This window comes from Equus caballus, chromosome 16 (assembly GCF_041296265.1).
Source record: "Equus caballus isolate H_3958 breed thoroughbred chromosome 16, TB-T2T, whole genome shotgun sequence".
NCBI lineage: Eukaryota > Metazoa > Chordata > Mammalia > Perissodactyla > Equidae > Equus > Equus caballus.
The window spans coordinates 10,111,178-10,129,621 of NC_091699.1; the positions used below are offsets into that span (position 1 = coordinate 10,111,178).

The 18,444-nt window shown below is 51.4% G+C and overlaps 1 protein-coding gene across 7 annotated transcripts in view; it reads left to right on the plus strand.

Annotated features, from left to right (window-relative positions):
• Window positions 1–18,444, plus strand: part of CFAP100 (cilia and flagella associated protein 100) — a 66,018-nt gene that overhangs the window by 976 nt on the left and 46,598 nt on the right. For all 7 annotated transcript variants that reach the window (XM_023619840.2, XM_070238399.1, XM_070238400.1 and 4 more), the window contains exon 2: window positions 111–223. In XM_023619840.2, coding sequence (XP_023475608.2) covers window positions 175–223 — 49 coding nt within the window. In that variant the 5' untranslated portion in view covers window positions 111–174. The remainder of the gene's footprint in view (window positions 1–110; window positions 224–18,444) is intronic.

Sequence of the window (18,444 nt, forward strand, 5' to 3'; positions counted from 1 at the left end):
TGTTGGCCACATGGTGAGCCCTCCGTCAATGCCTGCTGTTCACAGCCACCCAGGGGTGAGGGGCTGTGAGCCTGAGGACCGCCTGGCTCAAGCACTGTGTCGTTCCCCAGGTTGGAATCTCCTTTAGCCGAGGTCAAGTTTTGCAGCAAGCCCTGCCCTTGATCCTCTGCCCAGATGTTCAAGATCCTGTCTACTATGGTCTCCAAGGGCGCGGCTCACCACAGTAAGTACCAGGCTGCTGCGCACTGTCTCAGAGGTTAAAGACAGCCTTGGGAGCCTGGCACAGTGAGGTCTAGTTTTCATCAAGGGTTAAGGTGATTCTAAATCAGGCCTTGAGGTTCCCTAGAAACTCCGTGTGTTGGTTTCCTGGGGCTGCTGTATCCAAGTGCCACCTCAGACTGGTGGCTTAAGCAACAGACATTTATTGTCTCACAGTTCTAGGGGCTGGAAGTCCAAGATCTGAGTGTCCTTGGCAGGGCTGCTTCCTTCTGAGAGTGGTGAGAGAGAATATGTGCCAGCCTCTCTCCTGGCTTCTGGTGGTTTGCTGGTAATCTGTGAAGTTCCTTGGCTCGTGGAAGCATCACCTCCGCCTCTGCCTTCCTCTTCTCACGGCCTTCTGTGTGTGTTCCAAATTTCCCCTTTGTATTAAGGACAGGAGTCATATTGGATTAGGTGCTGTTGACCTTAAACAGATAGCCAGTTATTTCTCCAGCAAAAATGGATTTCTTCGGAAGCAACAAAGAATTGCAATTTGGGGTCTGCCACCATGGCAAAACATGTGCAAGTGCCCTTCAACAGGGCATGAGAAGCTCTTTCATGGAGGGGAAGAAGTTGAGAAGGCTATTGTAAACAGAGGCCGTCGAGGAGACTGGGAGTCCCAAGTGTGGTGGCTTTTCACTGGCCGAGCTGCAGCAGTCTCTAATTGGCCGAGCCGTGACCGTCACTCGTTGGCCGAGCCGTGACCATCACTCGCTGGCCGAGCCGTGACTGTCTCTCCCTGGCTGAGCTGTTGCTGGGAGAGAAGTCTTTTTACTTCCTGTTGGGGATTGTAGTGCATGAGAGCTTCCCCTTCTGGCCTCCTGACTCCATTTTAAATGAGGTTCCAGTTTATTAATTTTCACAGTACCCACCCTACTCCAGCATGACCTCATCCTAGTTACACCTGCAATGACCCTATTTTTAAACAACGTTACCTTCTGAGGTGCTGGGAGTTAGGATGTCAAATATTCTAAAACATTAATTTTGAGGGGGACACAATTCACCCCATAACCGGCCTTAAGGAAGATATCACAACGGAGGTGGGCCTTTCTCAGCTTTCCTACAGCTGTGGCTACGGGGCGACCCACAGGAGGTGCCAGCTGGCCCCAGGCCTGTGTATGAAACATCTCCCTCCTCTGGAGCCACACACAGGCTGCCAGGTGCTCCCCCTGGCTGGCAGGGAGGAAAGCTGCTGAGGCACATCTGGGAGCCGCCTGGGCTGAAGTGGGCTAATGAGCAGTGTCATCCACTGTCATCTGTGTGTCAGCTTCTAATTTAATCCGTGTTTGGATGGGTAAAGTATTCCCAAGGTTCAAAATTCAAAAGTGTGTTCATAAACCCCTTTGTGAAAGACCTCCCTACCCCTACTCTGTCCCCAGACACCCAGTGTCCCCTCCTCGGAGGCGGCCAGCGTCACTAGTGTCTCTCGTATCCCTGCAGGTGTGTTCCGTGCACATACAAGCAAGTACGACGTATAGATGCAGTGTCTCATCTTCTCACACACACGGCCACACAATGACAACACGCTGGCGCCTTGCTTTTTTCCATTAACCCTCGCCTTGTGGAGACCGTTCCTTATCGGTACAGCACGAGTTCCCTTGTACTTTTGGAGTTTTGAGCAGAAGAGTAATCCATACCGTGGATATATCACAACTTGTTCAAGCAGGCCACTGTTAATGGGCTTTTAGCTTGTTTCAAAGCATGCGCTGCTACCCGCAGGCGTCCCCACTGTGTGACACTGGCACACTCACTCACTCGCTCTCGCTCACTCTGCTCCAGAGTAAACTGACAAGTGAAGAAAGGCTGAAATAGGGTTACCCAAAAAAGCAGATAGCTTTGAAATGTTTCCAGATAAATTAACTCTAAACACACACAAAACAATGCAACACAATTGTGCTGTCGCAAGACAACCGAAGGATTCGTAAACTATGTTGATTCATCCTGTGGTACCAGGAAGGGGGCTAGATAGGGGGTACCCTGTGACCTTCAAGATTGGGTGTATCATCTCCCTTGGAGGTAACTTGCAAACAGGGGGCCTCTCTGAGCTGAGTGACCTGGTCTGGGTTGAGTGCATTTGGGGAGGAACGGGCCAGGCAGGCACGGCCGAGTGGACAGTCCTGGGGCATTGCCGGGCCGGGCCGGGCAGGGGCGCCAAGCCAGGCAGGTGAGTGAAGTCGGCCTGGGTGGGGGTGCATCAAGCTAGAGACTCAAGCTAGGAGGAATGCGAGTCCAGTGTCCTGGGTTCCGCTGCAGGAGCTGGGGACTAAGGGGGGGGGGGGGCAGGGAGACTGAGCCCTCCAGGGGTGAGGGGCTTGGGGACACCAAGCTCCAAGCCTAGGCCGGGTGCAGATGGAGCGTCTGGACCCCAGCCCCAGCCAAAGGGCGGAGGGCAGACACACCTAGTCGAGTGTGTCACCTCTGTGAGCCTCAGCGGCCTCATCTGCGGAATGGGAGCACTGCCTCTTCGCGGGGCTCCTGTGAGATGTAGGGCTCAGCACGATGCTGGGCACACCATAACTGCTGTATCGTAAGTGCCTTACCATGGGAGCCTTATTGACATTGCTGCTAGTGGTGTCTCCACTGTTACTCGTCTTACACCCACCACTCCACCTCCCGGCCCTCGGCTGCTCTCTGAGTGTGTGAAGCCTGAGTCAGAGGGAGATGCTGAGAGAGTGCAGGACGGCGTGGGGGTGGGGGTCTGGGCAAAGACTTAGCTGGAATTTGACTTCAGAGGAGTGAGGTCTGGGTTTGCTTTTTATTCGCAAACTCTGATGAAGTGCCAGCTGTATGCGGGCACACATTCTAGGTATTGGGGATTCAGGGGTGAGTGAAACCGAGGAGTCCCCACATGGGACTTACACTGTGGTGCGGGAGGCAGGCATTGGCAAACAAACAACCGATCTGTATTTACAACAGCCAAGGAGTGGAGGCAAGGAAAACCGTTGGAAGCTTTGAGCAGGTGGCGTGAGTAGTTTAAATGGGAGGGGTGACCAGGAAGGGCCTCTAGGAGGTGACTGCACCATCTTCAATAACGGTCCTGAAGGAGGAGAGAGGGGGGGAAGAGCATTCTAGGCAGCGGGAAGGCCCAGGAATGGCCCTGAGATGGGAATGAGTGTTAGAGGACGACACAGAAGGCCAATGTGGACCCCATGGGTAGGGCCTTGTGGGCCATTGGGAGGACTATTTGGTTTTGTTGAGGTGATGGGAAGGGTTTAAGCAGGAAATTGCCCAGTTTCTGGTTTGTATGACTTATGACTAGCGGCTGCTTTGCCCACGGCCTCCCTCAAGACCCCGGGCAAGGCCTCACCCGTGGTGCAGAGGACAGAGGACACTTGATAAAGACCTTGGCCGGGCAGAGGAGTCAGGGAAAGCCCAGAGTGGACTCCAAGCCTTCCCAGTTAGGGCTGGTGGGGGCGAGGACGGCAGGACCTGCCCCAGCTCTGGCCCCCGTGCCTTGCACACCTGCCCCAGTGCAGAGCCAGCTCAGGGAGATGTGGCCTGCAGCTGGTCCCTCCATCTCTGGGGCCCTGACATCCAGGCAAGAACCCAGCCTGAGCCTCATGGGGAGGGGGTGTTCATTGAGTGGCTGAAAGTATTTTCCAAGAGGCAGGCATGGGAGGAGGAGGCTGGAAAGGTCCATCCTGCTGAAGGAGCCTCACTCGCCAGGCGCAGACCCCAGGGGGCACGCCTGCTGCCCCTCAAGTCCACATTCCCCACACTGGGAGCGTCAGAGGAGGGTGTGGGAGCCAGAGAGATCTGTTAAACCCACAGAGGGCTGGGCCTTCCCTGACATCCCTGACTGGGGGGTGGGCAAAGGCTGGATGCAGTAGTTTAATTTGGCAATTTTAGGAAACATGGTTTTAAGTGACCCAAACTTCATCTGGGGAGCTGCCAAATGGGGCCATCTGAAGCCCAGCTGGTGCCAGGTGGGAGGAGCGGGCGTCCACATGTCAGGCCACACCTACTATGTGTCAGGCACTGTGCCAGGCTGTGGGTGCAGAGGTCGGTGCAGAGGTGGTGCCCGCTCTCAGAGAGTTTGGGGAGATGCAACAAACAGCTGTCCCCTCTGTGCTTGCTCCATTCCTGCCACTCTGGCCACTGTATTCCTTGGGCAGGACAGGCACAGTCCCCTCAGCATCTAGGTACCGCCGTCCCCTCTGCCCAGAATGCTCTCCCCCTAGATTTCTCTGTGGCTCCCTCCCTCACTTCCTCCAGAGGTTCATTCGATGTCACCCTCTCAGCGAGCCTCCCCTCTACATCCATTTCAGTCACGGAGCAGCCCGCCCTTCCTGCCTTCCTCCTCACGCTTCCCTGCTGTGTTTCTGGTTGGCACTCACCACCACCACCTGCCTCACCCTTCCTCATTTATCTTGCTTGTCACTCTCTCCCCGGTAGAACGTAAGCTCCATAAAGGAGGGGTGTCTGTCTGTCTTGTGTGCTGTTGTCTCCCCAGAGTCTGGCACATAACAGGCCCTCAAGAAAATTCTGTCAGGCTGAAAGTTTTCCCCCAAGATCAGAAATAAGACAAAGGCATCTGCTTTCCCCACGGCTCTTCAACATTGTACTGGAAGTTCCAGCCGGAGCACTTAGATGAGGAAAGGAAGGCAAAGGCGTCCAATTTGGAAAGGAAGAAGTGAAACTGTCACTATTCACAGAGGACGTGATCCAATATAGAGACAATCCCCAAGGATCCATAAGAAAGTGGCTAGTGCTAATAAATGAATTCAGCAAAGTTGTGGGCATGAGATCAACACTCAAAAGTTGGTTGTGTTTCTATACACCAGCAATGAACAGTCCAACGTGGAAATTAAGAAAGCAATTCCAGGGGCCGGTCCGGTGGCGCAGCGGTTAAGTTCGCACGTTCCACTTAGGTGGCCCGGGGTTCGCTGGTCCGGATCCCGGTTGCGGACATGGCACCACTTGGCAAGCCATGCTGAGGCAGTCATCCCACATATAGTGGAGGAAGATGGGCACGGATGTTAGCTCAGGGCCAGTCTTCCTCAGCAAAAAGAGGAGGATTGGCAGCAGATGTTAGTTAGCTCAGGGCTAATCTTCCTCAAAAAGAAAGAAAGCAAGCAATTCCATTCACAATGGCATCTAAAAAATAAACATCGAGGAATGGGGTGACATCATGGGAGGTGGCAGAGTAGGAAGATCCAGGAATCAGTCTCTCCACCAAAACAGCATTTGAGCTGGCAGGACCGATCAGAATCCAAAATGGGAGTGTGGAGGCTTGCACTTTCCAGGAAAGGAGGCAATGAGGAGGCTGGGAAATTTTGGTGAATTTTGGCATTTTGTGGAAAGGCTGCCAGTGTCTATTCTCAGCCTCCAGCCCGGCAGCAGTGGGAAGGGTGGCCCACATGCCTGGTGTGGCTTGCTGGTGCCAGGGTGCACAATAAGGACTTTGTCCTCCCAAATTGAGGCTGTATGTTGATTGCTGAGGGGCCACACAGAGGCTGGTCATTATTTCAACCCCCACAAGCTAGACCGACTTCCCTGCAGACAATGAGTGACAGGTGATCCAGATGCTTTTTTTCGATAAGGAGAGAGCAGTCAAGTCAAGCAGCGTCACACAGAGGTGGGGTCTCTGTGCCCAGGAGTCTGGGAAGACCTCTGGTGTGGGAGCAGTTGAGAGAGACAGCCTGCTGTTCAAAGGGCCTGAGGGGGCGCGCTCCAGGCAGAGGAGCTGCCGGTGCAGAGGTCCTGGGGCCTGAGTGAGGAAGCAGGAGACTGAGCGGCTGGAGCAGAGGGATGCAGGGAGGGGGAGAGGGGTAGGGGATGAGGGCAGAGAGCCCTCGGGGAGTGCGTCTGTGCTGCGATGGCAAGCTTCTCCATTTAACCCCAGTGCTGGAGCTCTTCGCCTCCCTTGGAGTCCCTGCTCTGTGCTTTCTAGAGACTGCGGAGATGTCCATGCTGGGACACACCAGCCTCCACTAGACCTCTCTCCCAAGGGCCACTTCCCATCCAGTGGGTACTGAATAGACCCCTGGACATGCACCTCCCCACAGTCTCTGGGATAAAGCAGAAGAGGGGTTGCTGGGTCAAAGGACCTGGACGTCCTTTATCTGCACAGCTTCGGTCTAGAGGGCCTGGCTCAGGACCAGGCTGGCTGCTGAGAAGCACCTGGAGCAGGGCTTGCGCAGAGCTGAGGGCGACTGTCGCCTCTCGGCTGCCCCGCTGACCGCAGGTACTCTCCTTGAGGCTTGAACCCAGTCACCTGGCCACCAAGTGGGAGGCTGCCAGGAGGGCAGGTCTTCTTCTTTTGCTGTGCCCAAGGGAGAATGGCAGGCCCCAGACCCGCTCCCTGAGGAGCCCAGCCTGAGGACGGAGGGCCGTACCTAGTTCACAGCCCCTGGGGAGAGCAGACCCAGACCTTTCTCTCACGGCCCCTGGCCCGGGGCTTCCAGAGGGTAGCACTGTGCAGTGTCAGAGGCAGGCAAGGGCGCTGGATCGCGGCTGGGCCTTGGTGTCGCGGAACTCTTCCCTCTCGGTTCCCTTGGCTCCTGAGGAACAAGGGTGATACGGACGCATCTCCCGTGTTTTGTGGGGACTAGATGAGGTGGTCCCAGGGTGGAGCTGAGCCAGGGCCAGGCACACAGCGCGTGAGCTCCTGCGGTCCTGCAGGAGGGCGGCCGTGCCCGGAGCCAGGGCCGCTGGCCTTGGGCAGGCGGAGAGGGCAAGAGGGACTCTGGGAAGAAGCGCAGGCAGAGGCACAGAGTGGATGGACAGGCTGTGGGTGAGGCCACACCATCGGCTAGGAAGGTAAGCTGAGAACAAGCACGAGGCCCTAAACACCAGGCTGGGCCTCGGTGGGCAGTGGGCAGTCACTGAAGGCTTGTGAGCCAGGAGTTGCCCTGAGGCGGGTAGGGCACAGGAGGGCCAGCAGATGAGCACCCAGAACAGGGCAGCAGAGTGCAGGGCAGGCTGGTGAGGGATGGGAGGGGCTGGGGGAGCAGGAGGTGGCGCTGGGCAGGGTGGGGCAGGTCTGGGGGAAACTTGCAGCACCGTTTATGCTGAGCTGGAGGCGCCTTTGGGACGTGCCAGAGGCCTGGTGGCCTGTTGGAGCTTTAGGGGAATTCTGCAATATTGGTTTGCGAGTCATCTAAATACAGACCAAAATGACAGATGTGACAGCCATGCCACCTCCACCTATTCAAGGCGCCTCCTCCCCTGGGCTTCCAGGTAACCATGCTGCCCGCCCAGCCTGCGCGCTCTGGCCGCTCCTCCTCAGCCTCCAGGCGGGGCCTCATTCCTCTCACTGACCCCTGACCCACAGCTCCCCTTGCTGGGGCTGCAGACTCTAAGTGACCTCATGCAGCCCCTGCATTTCATTGAGTTTAAGACCAGCATTAGTTTATGCATCATGAAGAAAGTAAAAAATGTTGCCAAAAAGGGCTAAACACTGTCTTAGAATTTTTATTTATTTTGAAGCAGCCCTTTTAGACTAATTTAGATGTGGGTTTCTAGCGTATATCCCACGTGTGCATACATAAAAAATAAGTGAAATTACTCAGTTAAAGTGTGTATTCTTGAAACCTCTTTGCATGCCTAATTCAACCCTCTGGAGTCACTCTGACCCTGTGCGAGGTTCCGCTCTAGAGCCCCCTGGGCTGTGCAGCGTTGTCATCCCGGGGCTTTCAGCCCGGACGCCCGCTCTGCACACTGATGTGTGTGCACAGGAGAGCCAACTACATCCTCTGGACGCACAACGAATTTAGACACTTCCCAAGCTCAGTGATTGGAAAATGGTGGCGCCCCAACTCCCATCTCCAGCCTGATCCCTCCCTCAAACTCCACACTCACCCGGCTGCCTGCTCTGCACCCCAGGAGGGCCCAAAGCAGCCCCAACCTACCCTACAGCAGCCTGATCCCTCCCTGCTCCCACCAGACACCCCACCGTGAAACTGTCACCCAGGTGCCCAAGCCAACAACTGAGGAGTCACCCCCAACTTCCAAGGTCCAGCATGTCCACCACCCCACCAGCTGCCAACCAGCCTAGACCCAGCTACAGCAGTCCCCAAGCTCTCAAAATCACACCTTGAATCATGTCATTCCCCTCCTTAAACCTTTATGTGACTTCCCATTGCTCTTACAATGAAACCCAGGGTTCTTCCGTGGCCCATGGGGACTCAGCCACCTCTCAAGCCTCATCCTCCCACACTCCCTAAGCTCGCACTGCACTGTCCAGAAGAGAGACACCACACCCACCCTGTCTGCTCTCTCTTGCTTCAGTGACCCCATTCCAACTTGTCACTTCCCTCAGGTCTCTGCTGAAATGTTGCCTCTGCCGTGAGGTCCTCCCAGACTGCCCTATTTGCTGGAATTTCTCCTCTCACTTGCCCTTTACCCTGTTTTGCTTTTCTGTATAACACTTATCATGCCCCAATGCTCTACCATATTTTTGTTTGTTTGTTATCTGTCTAGAGTGTAGACTCAGAGAAGGCATCCCGGCACGTGCAGCAGCACCTGACACAGAAAGTGCCGATAAACAGTGGCTAGACAGACACTGAGTGAGTGATGGTCACACCCTGTGCCCACAATCCCAGAGAGGACCATAGTCCGCTGGCACCAAGCCCAGGCACTGTTCTGAAGCCCCCAGGGTGGCTGCACAGAGGCCTGGCTGCCTTCTTGGTATCATCACTGATAAGGAGCTGGGGAGAGGTGATGGATGAGACAGGTGTGGTTCCTGTTGTTTTAAAATGCAAGTTTCATTATCATTCAGGTATGGTGAAGCCAACAGATCGGGAAATGCCTGCCATTGGGAAGACAGTTGGTTACTTACAGATCCCTAGAAACAGGACGTCAGGCACACTGTGCAGGGCCATGCGGGGAAGCACCAGGGTGGTCAGGAGGCAGAGGGAGTGAGGAACTGTGGGTAGGAGCCTTTACTGTGGTTTCTGCAGGAAGTAGCAGCGAGGCAGGGCGAGCAGGCTCAGGATAGGCTGGTCTGGATGACTTCACAGGCTCTGGGGCATGGGGCTGTCCTGAGCTGTCTGAGACCTGCCCTGGGGATCAGGGCAGGGGGTAGTGGCCCCAAGGGTGAGAGTCCAAGAGGAGGTGGGGGTGTGGCCTCTGGATTGGTTGGTTTGCATTTGAAAAGCAGGCCTTGGGTGAGTCATTTACTCTCTGTAGGGACTGGCTGATAGGGGGACAGCCCCTCCAGGTCAGCCAGGTCCAGATGTTAAAGCATCAGACACAGAACGTGATGGACACGGTTGGTGCCCCTGCCCTCGAGGAGTTTCCTGCCTCATAAAAGGAGGCAGTGGCAGATGTCTAAATAACGGCAGATGGGATGCATGCTGGGAAGGGGAGGGCTGCCTCTGGGGGGCATGAGGCGGGCCCTCTGGTCTGGACGAGGTGGTCAGGGGGACTTCCAGAGAAAAGGACAGACCAGGAAGGTGTTGGCTGATGGGGGCTTGGTCTAGCATGGGGTGAAGAGGCAAAGGGGACAGCATGTGGCAGTGCCTGCGTCTGAGAGAGGCTTAGCCTGTCCAAGGGTCCATGAGAGTCTCAGAGTGGCCAAGGGTGGTGACTAAGAGGGAGGGTGGTGGCTGGATAAGAAGCTGCAGAGGTTGCTGGGTGAGCTCACACACGGTCTGCCAGGTCACGTTTATTTAGGTCCTGGTCCTACAAACCCCAGGGTGCCACTCAAGGGTGTATCAGTCCTCTCTTGCTGTGTAACAAATTTCCTCAAAATTTAGTTGCTTCAAACAACAGTAAACATATATTAGCTCACAGTTTCTGTGGGTCAGGAGTTCATGAGGGGCTTTGCCTGGTGATTCTGGCTCAAGGTGTCTCATCTACAATCATCTAAAGGCTTGACCGGGCTGGAGCATTGGCTCCCACGCAGCCTCACTCGCACAGCAGCTGGCTGGAGGCCTTAGTTTCCCCCCACACAGTTCTCTCTGTAGGCCACTTGAGTGTCCTTCCAATATGGCAGCTGACTTCCTACAGAGCAGGTGATCCAAGAGACAGCAAGGCAGGACCACAATGTCTTCTGTGATCTTGCGTCAGAAGCCACACAGTGTCACTTCCACAGTTGGTGACACAAGCCAACCATGATTCAGAATTGGAGGGGGCTACAGAAGGTCATGAATGCTAGGAGGCCAGGGACATTGGGGGCCATCTTAGACTTTGGCCGTCACAGAGGATATAAACACACGATCAGTTTTGTGAATTGTGTTTTAAAATAATCTGCCAGGCTGCTAGGGGGTGGGGAGGCGGGTTGGTCAGGATTTGATGTGGGATTGGTCCATGGAGGGGAAATCACAGAAGACAGACAGACACGGTGGCTTAGAGGAGGGTGGTGGGAGGGAGGGAGGGAGGGAGGTGGATGGACTGAGTGCTTTCCAGGAGAGTCCGTGGGACTTGGTGCCTGACTGGATGGGGGCATGGGAGAGGAGGAAGGCTCAGGGGTGACTCTCTCTTAGGTAAGAATACCTGAGTGTCATGTACTGTTTGCCGAGGTGGCACAAAGCAGGGGAGGAGTGGGTCTTACGGGAGCAGGAGGAAGACAGGGATGTCAGGTGGATGTGCTGAGTTCAAGTGCCTATGGGAACCGCCAAGTGGAAACCCCAAAAAGGCTGCTGTGGATGGAGGCCTGGAGTCTAGGAGAATAGGGAGAGATGTATGTCGTTGGCAAATAGATGGAAACTGAAGCCATGGTTGTGGGCGAGACAAAGAACAGCTCAAGACACAGCCTGAAGCCCCCTGACAGGTGGAGGAGCTTACAAAGGAGGCCGAGAGAGCAGCTGGACAGGCCAGAGGGAGACCAGAGCCCACGAAGGGGCTATGAGGAGTGCGTCTGAGCGGGCTTAGTGACCTCTTCCGGCGCAGGAGTGGCCTGCTGGCCTGGGGGCAGAAGGCAGACTCCCTCGGGGTTAGGGAGGGGAGGCAAGTGGAGGCAATGAATTTGGCCAGCTCTCAAGGGGTGGCTGCGAATGAGAGGCAGAAGGGGACACGGCAGTCAGAAGTGGGCCATGGAGCTGGGTAAGGGCAATCACCAGAATCCCAGCAGGACACAGAAGGTCCACACAAGTGGAATAATTTGGGGAACATATAAGGAAGGGACTGTGGACAGAGGCCGGGGAAGCAAAGAGGGGTGATGTGGTGCTCAGTTAACAGCGGGAGCCTTGCCCACCCCTGGGTCTGAGAGAGCAAAGGAGAGACACGCTCCAGAAGCCAAAAGGGGCAGCTGCATGAAAGGACAACTCCATACTGAGCAGTGGCTGTGGGGGAGGGACGCAGCTGCCAGGCAAGCTGTCGGCTGGGGGCTGGGCTCACATGCCCTGACCGGTGTCTCCTTTCCAGGCAGCTCCAGCGGCTGCCTGTCAGAGGTAAAGATGCGCCAGTCCCACAGGGAGCCCCAGGGCACAGGGCGGGGGGAGGCAGAATGGCTTACGTTATACTTATAGTTAGGTTACATCTTTGGAAACAGAATTGATCAGAGAATCTCATGTTATAGATCAGTGTCAGTAACCAGAATTAGGACTTTGACTCAAATGCAAATTCAAATGAAAATCTCCAAAAACGAAATTTCCTTCCTTCCTCCTTCCTTCTTTCCTTCCTTCCTCCCTTCTTTCCCTCCTTCTTTCTTTCCCTCCATCTGCCCTTCCGTCCATGCTTCCTTCTTCCCTTCCTTTCCTCCTTCCTTCCCTCCCTCCTTCCTTCCTTTTTCCCTTTCTTCCTTCCTTCTTTCCTTCCTTTTTCCCTTTCTTTCTTCCTTCCTTCCTTCCTCCCTCCCTTCCTCCTTCCATCTTTCTGTCTTTCTTCCCTCTCTCCCTCCTTCCCTTCCTTCCTTTCTTCCTTTTCCCACTTACAACTAGTTAGGTGCTGCTGGACAAAGGTAAACCATAGTAAATTGGTCTTGCTTCTGTATGCTCTCGCCCCTAGCTGGGACTGAGCATGCAACCTGTGCTCAGAAAATCCTCAGACTTTGTGGTGCATTCAAATTGCTGAGACGCTTGTCAGGACGCAGACTCTGATTCAGTAGGTCTGGAGTGGCCTGGAATTTTGCATTTCTAACCAATTCTGGGAGATAGCAGTGCTGCTAGGAGAGCCATTTTGGATCTAGAGGACCTACCTGGGCACATTTCCAACCTAGAGAGAAAGAGAGAGCAGTTCTGAAGAGCTGGAGGGCCCAGAGCTGGAGGGGACATTTTATGGAGCACCCTAGTGCAAAGTATCCAAATCCTTGGCTGAGATGGTGGTAGGGGGTCAAGGAGGCCCCACAGGCCCCACCAAGCTGGGGAAAGGGCATGTGGCCCCGAGAAGTAGGGGACACAAGGGTGTTGGCAGCAGAGAGGAGTGGCTCAGCCAGAGTGCTACTGAGATGCTGAGTGTCAACTTAAAAAGCAAATTCGCCTACTACTTTACCATCAAAACGAGCGTATTTGGGAATAGCCAAAAGAATGGCAATCCAGGATGTGCGTGCTGTGGTGAGGCGTGGCAGACCCGGAAACAACAGGTGTTCGCCACCACACAGACACCTCTTTATTCAGCAAGTAGATAATCCAGGGCCGAACGATTGTCTACAACTACCTCGGCCAGTGAGTGAAGGGACCATTGCTGAGCTGAAATGGCTTTGGCTGTGGCGCCGGCCAACTCCTCTGGTGTCAGGGAGAGCTTTATTGGCACTCACTCCAATCCATGGGGAGAAAGCTCTTCCCATGGAGGCAAACCCAGAGTCACGTATGCCTCCTGGGAGTTCTCATTTAGAGCTACCATGCAGATTCAACGGCAGAGACAATGAGAGGTCTCTGTTTGGTCATGCAGAGAGAACAGGACAGTGGATACAGCAAGGGCACGCTGTCCTTCTGTTCCCCAGCTCTCAAGGCAATGAGTTGCCCAGGCAGAAAGGCCATTACTGAAAACTCCACAGATGAAGAGGTAACCAGCGGGTGCACACGAGGCTCCCATGTCAGTGACATCCTCTGTAGACTCGTTCATCAGCATAGAGCGTTCGCCTCGTGTAACCAAGGCTCAGACGCTGTGTTGTTACGTGCCGAGAGGTTGCCTGAATACACGGATATGTTGAGAAATACACAATTCTACTTACACTGATTGTCCCACAAAATTTTTCATACAAATATTCAAAAGATCTTGTTTTCTCCTTGCAAGGTTGGGTGAACTTAAAGCAATAAATGAGTTTAGGTGGCCTTATCACCCCGAGTCGGTAAAATGGGCCAGCAGAGCATTTTACACAAACAGCAGCGGCGGAATCCCAGTGAAATTCCTTCTAGGGTGAGCTGAGGGTCCTTACTGTCTTGGACACACTGAGCTTTCCAATGGCAAGTCCCACAATCAGAGAGGTTCCCCCTTTTGGGAGGGATTAAGAAATGTCGGCAAGGGCATTGCCCTTCCAGGAAAGAGAGGGAGAAAATAAAGAAACAACAGTGGAAGAGGGTGCCCAGGCCTGGTCCACTCATCCTGGGAAAGCTGTCTCCCTCAGACGTCGGCTGCTTCTCTTCCTGGTCAGTTTGATTTGAGGTCCCCAGTGTTTGTTCAGGACCAGATGTCAGGTGGAGCCTTCTTCAGCTGTGAGATGTGCACCCAAGGCTCGAGTCCCTGAAGTCTGGCTGCCATCTGGGTAGAGAGGAGGGCCTGGTGTAGTCCCTCCCAAGGAGATTTCAAGGGCAGTAAAAGTGGAAATGTCAGTTTGGAGTATCACAGCCAGGCATTTAAGGAGACTGGAAGAATTTAGGGTCCAGCCCAGGTTACAGGTATAACAACACCTTAAAGACAGTAAACAGGGCTAGAATCTAATATCTACAAACGTGCAAGCATAATTTCTCTCTCCACAATTACCCCCATTTTTATAAAAGATAATTGTAGTAAAACTCATTTGTATTAAGCTTGGCCTGATTATTTATATAAGTGTAGCAAGCCTAGTGATCGACCGTGCAAGCTCTTTTTTAAGATTGCTTTGCTGGCTCTTGTAAGCAAGGTCCTAGGTCGATTATTCAAGCAGTTCCTTAAAGCTGTGAGCCATGTCTGAGTGTCTGTACATCTTTCCTGAATATGACATTCTAGTCAAAGCCTTGGTAACGGAGCCAATAATTCCAACTGTGTCCTGTTTCCAAGGAGAACAACCTTCACTGAACCCGTGCAAATACGCATATTGTCACGAAAAGGATACTTACGAGTTTCCAAATTCTGGAGGGATTAGGTAGAGAGAAAAAAATAAATGCTTCAACCCTTGTTGCAAAGTACACTTTACCAAATTGCTGTAAGTTATGGAGAGCTTACAGGAGAGGAGAAAAAGGGGCCTTGACATGTGGGAACCAAACATCAGAGCAGTCAGCCCTCCCCAGAAATTCCCACCCAGCTCAGTGTTAGGATCTTAAAGTTACCAAAACCTGTGTTCCAGAGTACTTGTCAGTCTTTTCCATGAATCTCTTTGAAAATGAAACATTTTTATAAAAGCATCAGAGTAAAACAATAACTTTTGTAACTGACAAAAGACTTAAAAAAGGCAGTTGACAAGGAAATTTGGGTATTTTTATGACATACATTTTAGGTAGTAACTAAAATTACAGGTAATAACATTGTATTAGGACTTATCAGATTTTTAGGAATTTTATACAATTTCTAGAACATTTTTTAGTAACACTCACCCATACAATATAAGCTAAAAAGGTATGGTGCTCATGAAATTTGACATACCACTTAAACCTAATTAGTGTAATATTTCCCTTTTATAAGGTGAGGGAATAAACATTTTGAGATGTCTTAAGTGCCTCTGGAAAATCTCAAAGTTACATCCAGGTTGAAAAGATGTCATTTAGAATTTGAATATTTTGGGAAGCTTGCCAAAAATCTCAGAAAGTTTGAACACTAGACCAAATAGGATCACAGGTCATTATGAAATAATACTTAAGTATCTATTTGACCAAAGTTACAATAACAGGTTTCAAAGGTAACTATAAAAGGTCACATAGTGTGAACAAAACTTAACTTCTTCAAAATTAAGATGACTCAGTTTTCGTAAGGAAAGACTTGATTTAAAAACAAACAAACAAACCACACACACACAGGATATTTTGAGAAAACGTAAAATCTCTGTTTTCTAGGCATATTATGTAAGGTGAGGAAGCTTTCACAATCTGTTTCACCAGCAGCCCAATAGCCCAAGAAAACCTTGTCCTTTTAACAGAAAAGAAAGCCAAATTTTAAGGTTGCATCAGCTTATTTTGAGATTATAATTCATTCATTGCAATCTCAGCCCGCCCTGACTGCTCATAAAATTCTTTTCCCAAGATTTCTTTTCATAAATCTTCTACAACTTTCTTTGTATGCTCAGATTTTGTCTCATGTCTTTCTTTTTCCCATTCTGAGATAACCAGTCTCTCTTTAGGATGAAATAATTTTCCCTCAACAGAATCCATTTCCATTCCTCATTCCTTCTTTCACTGAAACACACATCCTGCTTTCCTTGCTTACAGAGGTGCTTCCCTTTTTGTTTCTAGCTGCTTTTGTTACATAGATTAGAATTCTTAACCCTTGGAATCCCCAATTCCTAGTGAAAACTAAGAAGTGAGCAATCGTGGACTGGCAGATTTATAAATGCATTTCATAATTTCTAGGAGTATCTCTCCTTTGGAACAGTGCAATCTTTGAGTGTGACACAAGACATGGTTACCAACAGACCCAAATTTATCTTTAGCTTCTTTGCACTAGGAAGTCAAAAGTAGATAAACTATGTTTAGTAATTAATGTCTTAATATTTTATCTTGTTTGGAAAATTATTTAGGTATTCAATGACTATCCATTATTTAGTTTAATTTAGTATAAACTCTGATCTTATTTACATTTCTTTTAATTACTTGCTTTTAACAATCATGCTTGGATTAGACATTAACAGCCAATAGCTATTAAGTTACTTTCCTGCTGACAAATTGTGAAACAGAGAGCACGAGCCTTCTTGACCGGTAAACCCAGCAGAGAAGAAGTTGCTTATTTGCATTTACACCCAATACTAATGACTCTGAAGACACGCCTGTTTTTTAATATACATCAATAATCTTAAACTGGCTTTCGTTTACTAAAGATTAATCCTGGATCACATAAACTCGAAAAGCATTTGAGTTAGTTTCTACCATATTTCTGAGCCTTAAAAATACTTAACTTAGGGGCTGGCCTGGTGGCACAGTGGTTAAGTTCACACACTCTGCTTTGGCGGCCTGGCCTTCGTGGGTTCGGATCCCGGGTGCGGACCTACACACTGCTCATCAGGCCATGCTGTGGCAGCACCCCACATACAAAGTAGACGAAGATTGGCACAGATGTTAGCACAGGGACAATCTTCCTCAAGCAGACTGGCAACACGTTTAGCTCAGGGCCAATCTCCCTCACTAGAAAAAGAAGAAAAAAACCCACTTAACTTATAAGTGCTTAATTTCAAGCCAATTAAAAAGAACTTTCCACAAATCAATTCTAGCATTACCAGCAAGAGGCAGAAAAATATCACATCTCTATAACACATATCCACACACAGACACATAGGCAGACATAAACACACATCTCATAGTTTATAGTTTAAAACTTTATGTCTCAAAGATTCAACATTTGAATCCTCAGAGTGTCTGATTTTAAAGGTGTAGGTTTTCCCAGAGGGGAAGAGAAGAAGATGGTATTGGGGTGGAGCCAGGCACAGGATGGCTGCTGGGGGTGGAGCCTGAGACAGAGGGGTTTCAGAAGACAACAGGGTGCCTGAGACAAAGAAGAAGGGGGAAGGGAACACGAGGCTTCAGAAGCCAGTTTATTCTCCCTGTTTTTTAGTTATTTTGGCTAATTTAGACAAGGTGTCCTGTAGCGAGGTGATTTAGAGCTCTGTGTGTGTCCAGAGGCCTCCAGGTACCAATGAAGATAGACACACCATTCATTTTGCTTAATTTTAGAGCCACGGTCTTCCAGTTTGGTTTAGGAAAAGTGAGTTGGGGAGATGGCAAGTTCCCCATAATGGCCGTTGTAATTGCAGACTACTCTCGGCCAGTTTGGCCCTCTTGGTTAAAAATGCCCATGTCGGGGGCCCACAGTTCTTAAACATAAACCCAGCCAGGGCCCCTGAAGGAGGGTTTCCCTCAGAACATTTAGATGGCTGGGATCCCATTCTGAAATTTCCTCTGAAAACCCAAGAAAGTTGCTAGGGTCCTACCCCTGACCCCAAAGGAATCTACAAACAAAAGAAAGTTGCCAGATTCCAGCCCTGATCCCAAAAGGAACCTGAAATCCAAAGAAAACTGGATTCTCAGCCTGAGCCCCAAAGGAACTGTGCCACCTTCAGAAAACAACTGAGTCCTCACCCAGGATGGAACCTTGAACCCAAGGACAGAGCCTTGAACCTGGAGAGACAAAGTCCCTCCCCCAAGAGGACAACGCCTCCTGATCCCAAATAAAGTCAGAGAGCTCAGGATGCAGAGGGAGCGGAGCTGGGAATCTGGGAAGAGACTCACCAGAGCGAAAGCTGCAGGCAGCTCACAGCAGCGATGAGCACAGGGACTCGGTGTGGGTACCTTGCTTAATTCTGGTGGTGCCTGTCTCTTGGGGGACACCTCCTTCAGATCCCACTTCTGACACCATATATGTTAAATTTTATTAGGGTTTGGCTTATTTGTTTTTGGTTTTGGTCTTTTTAAATAACAGTGGTATCTTCTGATTTCTATGATATGGTTAATTAAAGTTTACTACCTGGAAATTTAACCTTATAGCCACTGAGGAAGATAGAAAACAATAAACCTGCACTCCTGAGTTCTCCACAGTCCTCACCACTCCCTATTGCCTCCTCTCCCTTTACCATTATATATTCTGCTTGGCCCTGAAGTCACTTGAGTTTTTGGCCCCAGGCCCTGACCTTCCTGACAGGCCCCCAAGACTCCTTCTCTCTTCCTCACTCTTCCCACATCCCATCATTCATCTGCTCAGGGCTTGGCCCTTGGGATCATAGCCCCCACCTCCCAGGCCCTGACTTCGCCCTCACCATCCCAGGTCGCCCTCCCTCACATTGGTCCAAGAGAACAGGCTCCCTGAGCTGCCCCCAGAGCACACCTCCAGGCTCTCTGGCAGCCCCCACCCCTCTGCCCTCCTGGGCAGGCTGTCCTTCCTGGCTGGCACAGACTGGAATCTTCAAGCAACAAAGGGTTCCTGAGTTGGGGTGGGAGGGAGTATTTGGCCAAATGCCTCCTTCTT